Source organism: Crocuta crocuta, unplaced genomic scaffold, assembly GCF_008692635.1.
Source record: "Crocuta crocuta isolate KB4526 unplaced genomic scaffold, BGI_CrCroc_1.0 scaffold363, whole genome shotgun sequence".
Taxonomy (NCBI): Eukaryota; Metazoa; Chordata; class Mammalia; order Carnivora; family Hyaenidae; genus Crocuta; species Crocuta crocuta.
Window position 1 is genome coordinate 446,953 of NW_027531626.1, and position 6,735 is coordinate 453,687.

Genomic DNA, 6,735 nt, shown 5'->3' on the forward strand with positions numbered 1-6,735 from the left:
TTTATTTATTTCTAGGAGAGAGAGAGACAGCGTGAGCAGGGGAAGGTCAGAGAGAGAGGGAGTCACAGACTGAAACAGGCTCCAGGCTCTGAGCTGGCAGTCAGCACAGAGCCCGACGCGGGGCTCGAACCCACAAACCGCGAGATCATGACCTAAGCGAAAGTCGGACGCTCAACCGACTAAGCCACCCAGGCGCCCCACCAGTTCCGATAATTCTTAAATCTTACTAGGATCTCTAATCCTTGACTGTGCCATACTTTCACTATTTTTTAGCTCTCTTATCTTCATTTGCTTACTTAATCCAGTTTAGATTCTTTGGTCTGTCATTACTGATTTCATGCATATGTCTTAAACTCCTAAGTGCCCTCCTTCGATCTGTCTCTCATCCTCTGATACTTCCTGCAAAATCTTAACATCAGTAAGTCTATTTTCTTCCTACTCTGTAGCTGTATCCAGTTGAATGTAGCCTGAGAGAAACATGGTGACTGGTCTCATTTTAGTTTTTTTTTTTTTTTTTAATGTTTATTTTTGAGAGGCAGAGAGAGACAGAGCTTGAGGCGGGGAGGGGCAGAGAGAGAGGGAAACATAGAATTGGAAGCTGACTCCAGGCTCTGAGCTGTCAGCACAGAGCCAGACACGGGGCTTGAATTCACGAACCACGAGATCATGACCTGAGCTGAAGTTGGATGCTTAACCTACTGAGCCACCCAGGCGCCCTGGTGACTGGTCTCATTTTAAATTCATGATAAGTATGCCATTAGTGCTGCCCATACTATATTTTTTAATTTTCACTCAGTTTTTCATTTTCTAGATGGTTGTTTCAACCCATTTTCTTTCACTTCTATCCTCAGACTTCCAAAACCATATTCATCCTCACTTGGTCTTGCTTTCTGTTAAACTAAAGGAAAAGAAGCACTCAGAAAACACTTCCACATCCTGGCATTTACCAACACTATCTATGCAGCTGTCTCTGTGAATGAACTCTCACTGTAATAGCTGTTCTGCAAATTCTCCTCTGGATTTAAGTGCTACTTTACCATATCCCTTAATTTTAGAAAATGGCCTTGTTTCTTCTTTTCCAGAGATTTATAGGCTCTTAGTAGCTTTGTGCTGCTTCACTGTCACTTCTTTCTGCCTCACAGTTTCTTTGTCCCTTCAGTCACCTATCCTCAATTTTCTGAAAGGAGTTGTTCTTCATTCTAAACCTACATTTTCCTGCTGTTTTCTAAAGCCATCCTATCCCATACTTAACCTTTGCAATTATATCTGTTTAATCTTATACCTACATAGAATTCTCTTTTCGCTAATTTCTTTCACTTCTTCATTCACACAATTATAGGTCTCCCTTTGTAGAGAGTAGAGTGGAACAAAAATTTAAAAAACACTTTCACTTGATCTCGTATTTTTAGAATGCCCTTTCCCCTTCCTCTGATGAAATCCAAGCTACTTTCAGGGTGTATCGCAGGTCTATGAGGTTCTAAACCACGGAAGTCTTTCCCTCTTCTGCAGTCCTATTTCGTAGGACTTATTGGTGAATAAGTAAGTGCTGCCCTTTCTCAGGGAAGGGGAGGGGTGGCTTTATTTTGATATAATTTCAAGCTTACAGAACAGTCACAAGATTAGTGTGAGGAACTCCCTTAAGCCCTTTACTCAGGTTCACCATTTGCTTTATGTTTTGCCCCATTTGCTATCATTGTCTCAATGTACATATTTGTAGAGACAAAATGATGTTAAATGCCTATTTTTTCAACTGTTTGAGAGTTTCTGTGGCAGAATTTTTTTCTCTTGAAGAATTCCCCTTCTATGTTTTTAGATTTATATATATTATAATAATAAGTTGGTTGATGATAGTTTTGGTAGATATAGAAAATGTAACACTGACTTTTTGAAGGAAGTTGTGCTTATTCCTTTGTAGAGTATGAATTGCAGCAACTTGAACAGACTCAGTGAAGTTTATCAGCACTATGCAAATAAAAGTGATTTTCTTTTTCACAGTCTTGGAAGATACTGCTCTTTGGTGTAATAAACTTAACATGTACTGGCTTCCTGCTTATGTGGTGCAGTTCTACTAACAGTATAGGTATGTCACCATTCTTATTTTTGTGGAATTAATTATTAGTTTCACATTTATTGTTCTGATTTTTAAAAAAAGTATATCTTTCTTTACGTGGAGTATATTATTCTGAAATATAACTCTAAGATTTAAATGTGAGTATCTATTTGAAAAGTGTCTTGTAAACTGTACAGTATGGTTTAATTATTAGGCATTATCATTTTTTTAATGTTTATTTTTGAGAGAGAGACAGAGTGCGAGTGGGGCAGGGGCCGAGAGAGAGAGGGAGATACAGAATCTGAAACAGGCTCCAGGCTCTAAGCTGTCAGCACAGAGCCCAACATGGAGCTCAAACTTAGGAATGGTGAGATCATGACCTATGCCGAATCGTATGCTTAACTGACTCAGCTACCTAGGTGCCCCTAGGCATTATCATTTTAAATTAGGGTTTTCTTTTTTTTAAGTTTTAAATCTTTAAAAAAAATTTTTTTTAAGTTTATTTAGTTTTGAGAGAGACAGAATGTGAGTGGGGGAGGAGCAGAGAGAAAGGAAGACACAGAATGTGAAGCAGTCTCCAGGCTCCGAGTTGTCAGCACAGAGCCGGCTGTGGGGCTTGAACTCATTAACCCTGAGATCATGACTTGAGCCAAAGTCAGACGCGTAACTGACTAAGCCACCCAGGTGCCCCTTTAAGTTTTAAGTCTATTTGAGAAACTGAGATTCCTATTTAACGTGATAGACTAGCCCTTTAGTTGATGCAGTGTTTATTTAAAGAATGTATTTAAAATAGTATTTAGATGACAGAAGAGGCAAAAAAAAAAATGATCCCAGCACTTTCGGGTATATACTGCTTCATTTTTCCTGATGGAGAAATCAGGTTCTAAAACTAAGGTATTGTATTTACCTTCTTTGTTTTTTGTTGGTTTTAATTTTTTTAATTTATTTTTATTTTTTAATTTAGTAATAGGCTCCATGCCCAGCATGAGGCTTGAACTCATGACCCTGAGATCAAGAGTCACATCCTCTAGCGATTCAGGCACCTCTGTACTTATCAACTTTGGCTACATATATTAGTCTAGATAATTGCTAACATATGAGGTTAATTAGTGACTAAGTTTTTTTTTTTGGTAATGGATATCCCTCGTGTGAACAAATCTTGGTGATTAGCTATATTTCCTAACAGCAACATTTTAATCAGTTGTTTTGTTGTTTTGCAGCTTTAACTGCCTATACTTACTTGACCATTTTTGATCTTTTTAGGTAAGTTTTAGAAGATCTCTTCACTGTTCTGAAACTAATAAGGAATTTTTGCACTGAACTTAATGAAGCTTTCTCTGCTTAAAGTAATGTGTGTAATAAGTAAAGTTGTCAACAATATGTGTACAAACAAGAACAATTAGGAGATATATTGGAAGAAACAATCCCATTTATAGAGAAAAAAAAAAAGATAATGCCCAGGCATTAGATCAGGTGCTTGAGGTGCCTACCTATAGTTGAGTCAGCTGTGGCCAGGGAGCAGAGTCAAGTAAGAACATACCAGTTTCTTTTGTCACCATGTAGATGGGCATTAATAACTAACGTGAGTAATCGTGAGCGAGGGAGACACCTTTTTGGCTCCCTGCTTCATAGGACCTTCATATTGCTGTGTAAGGGTTGCAAAATACTTGAAATCATCAAGATCGATGCCATAGGAGTATAACGATGTCTTTTTCATCAGTCATCTAACTAAATCTACTTGACTGCCCTAAAACAGATAGTTACCACCTGAATTTCACACTGGAGTAATCTCCACTCTACTTGGAAAGTGAACATCCAGAACATTCAGAATGTTGTTAATATGTTATTAATATTTAGTTTAACTTTTGACAAAGATTAAAGTTCATCAGAGTTAAAATTTATTGTCTGTGGCTAAAATAAAAATATATTATCTTTACTATTACTGTGTCATTTGTGCATGCTCAGTTACGGAAGCCATTTAGCATGGATAACTTACTTAGTGGAGAAAGTATGGATTTAGGTTCTACTTATTGACCTGACGTATTCTAACTTTTTTCAGTTTCTCCACATGTTAAAGCTCAGGTATGAGGATGCCCATGTGATTAGATTATAAATTATTTGAATATTTAGTCTGCAAACACTGATAACTTTCAGCAAAGTTAGGAATTCTGGAAACTTAATTTCTTTCTGTGTGTTCTCCTCTTGCTCTAGTTCTAAAGCAAAATTTTATTTTCCTTTTTACTTAGTTTAATAACATGTTTGATAAGTTACTGGGTAATGATGAGGAAACCTAGCCCTGTCTATTCATTTGGGTAAGTTCAAGTCCTTTTATTTTCTGCTAACTTACTGCTATTAAAATGGTGGTTGTATCAGGCAGTAAAGAGCTAGCTAGAATATTTGTAGAGAATAAATGCTGCCTGCTTAGTGGAATGGGGATTCCATATAGTGAAGTAGATTTAAAAAAGCATCTTCCAAGAGGATTCTAGATAAGAAACATGAATATTTAATTTTAAATTGTATTAAAATAAAATGTTCACATTAAGTTTTTTTTTTTTCTGTTTTAGAAAAAAGTATTAACATGAAGTGTTCACATTAAGTTCTTGAGTATTTTGGTCATCTCTTAAATTTTAAAGGGAGTAAAAGGATTTTCCTATAGGTGTGTCCTATACATTTTAGAGTAAATGTGATATACTTTAACATGAATGCAGTGATAGAGATGTATTTTTATCTTAAAATTAGATTTGTGATAGCTATGGGCTAATAGAATTTGTGGTTCTGTTTCTGTAGTCTTAGAAATTACTAAAAGTTGAAAGTTGGAAGGTAATCTTTTGAATTAGAAGTTTTTGTTAATATATTAGAAAAAAGACTTTCAGATTTCAGGAAACAACGTGAAATTAAGTTTGGGGGGATAAAATTAAGATGGTGAAGTAGTATGGGGACCCTGAGCTTGTATTGTCCCTGAAACACAGCTAGATCAGCATCAAGCCATCTTGAACACCTAGGAAATTGATCTGAGGATTAACATAACAGTCTGCGTAGTTTGAGCTACAGAAGTTGGCAGGTACATGGTGTGGAGTGGTGAATTGGGGAAGAAAAAAGCTGCAGAGGGTAGGGAGTCATTTTTGTGGAGAGAGGGGAAGAGTGCAGCACACCGGGATCACAAGAAAAGCACACCTCTTTCCCCAAAAGTAGCTGGAGAGATAGAGAAGACACTGTCAGGGAACAGGACAAGAAATGTGTTACCGAAAACCATTGGCAGGGAGAAAGGAGAGGGTTTCAGTGCCACCAAGATTGCATAAGCAGTGGAGCACCAAGTCTGAAGTTGCAGAGCCCACTGGCTGGCAGTGCTCCAGTGAGAAAGTAAGGATTTATTCCTGGGCTGCAGGAAGTGGTACAATATCCACAAATCAATCAACCTGATACATCACATTAATAAAAGAAAAGAACCACATGGTTATCTCAGTAGATGCAGAAAAGACATTTGACAAAATATAGCATCCTTTCATGATGAAAACCCTCGTGGGGATAGAAAGAATATACCTCAACATCATAAAGACCATATACAAAAGACCCACAGCTAAAATCATCCTCAGTGGGGAAAAACTAAGAGCTTTACTCCTAAGGTCAGGAACATGTTGTTAAACATAGTACTAGAAGTCCTAGCATCAGCAGTCAGACAACAAAAAGAAATAAAAATCACCTAAATCAGCAGGAAAGAAGTCAGACTTTAATTCTTCACAGAGGACATGATACTCTGTGGAAAACCTGGAAGACTCCACCAAAAAAACTGCTAGAACTGATACATGAATTCAGCAAAGTCACAGGATATAAAATCAATATACAGAAATCTGTTGCATTTCTATACACCGATAATGAAGCAGCAGAAAGAGAAATCAGAGAATCGATGCCATTTACAATTGCACCAAAAACCATAAAGTACTTAGGAATGAACGTAACCAAAGAGGTAAAAGATCTGTATGCTGAAAACTATAGAAAACTTATGAAGTAAATTGAAGAAGACACATATTAATGGAAAAACATCCATACTCATGGAAGAACAAATATTGTTAAAATTCGATACTACCCAAAGCAATCTACACATTCAATGCAATCCTTATCAAAATAACGCCAGTATTCTTCACAGAACTACAACAAACAATTATAAAATTTGTATGGAACCAGAAAAGATCTCAAATAGCCAAAGTAATGTTGAAAAAAGAAAACCAAAGCTGGAGGCATCATAATTCCAGACTTCAAGCTGTATTACAAAGCTGTAATCTTCCAGGCAGTATGGTAGTGGCACAAAAACAGACATGTGGATTAATGGAACAGAATAGAAAACCCAGAAATGGACCCACAAACGTATGGCCAACTAATCTTTGACAAAGCAGGAAAGAATATCCAATGGGAAGAAGACAAGTCTCTTCAGCAAATGGTGTTGGGAAAGCTGGACAGCAATATGCAGAAGAATGAACCTGGACCACTTTTTTTTTTTTAATTTCACCTTAACTTTTATTTATTTATTTAAAAAAAATTTTTTTTTGAAGAAGTGGTTGCTCTGTCAGTTCTCTGAAGGAGCTTTTTCATCAGACTTCAATAAGTCTTTTTTTTTTTTTTTTTTACAAATATTTTTTTGTCAAATTGGTTTCCATATAACACCCAGTGCTCATCCCCACAAGTGTCCT

The 6,735-nt window shown here is 36.7% G+C and overlaps 1 protein-coding gene across 3 annotated transcripts in view; it reads left to right on the top strand.

Annotated features, from left to right (window-relative positions):
• The window catches only part of SLC30A6 (solute carrier family 30 member 6), a 42,010-nt gene that overhangs the window by 5,979 nt on the left and 29,296 nt on the right, over positions 1 to 6,735 (top strand). For all 3 annotated transcript variants that reach the window (XM_077772780.1, XM_077772781.1, XM_077772782.1), the window contains 3 exons: positions 1,996 to 2,080; positions 3,271 to 3,313; positions 4,297 to 4,362. In XM_077772780.1, coding sequence (XP_077628906.1) covers positions 1,996 to 2,080; positions 3,271 to 3,313; positions 4,297 to 4,362 — 194 coding nt within the window. The remainder of the gene's footprint in view (positions 1 to 1,995; positions 2,081 to 3,270; positions 3,314 to 4,296; positions 4,363 to 6,735) is intronic.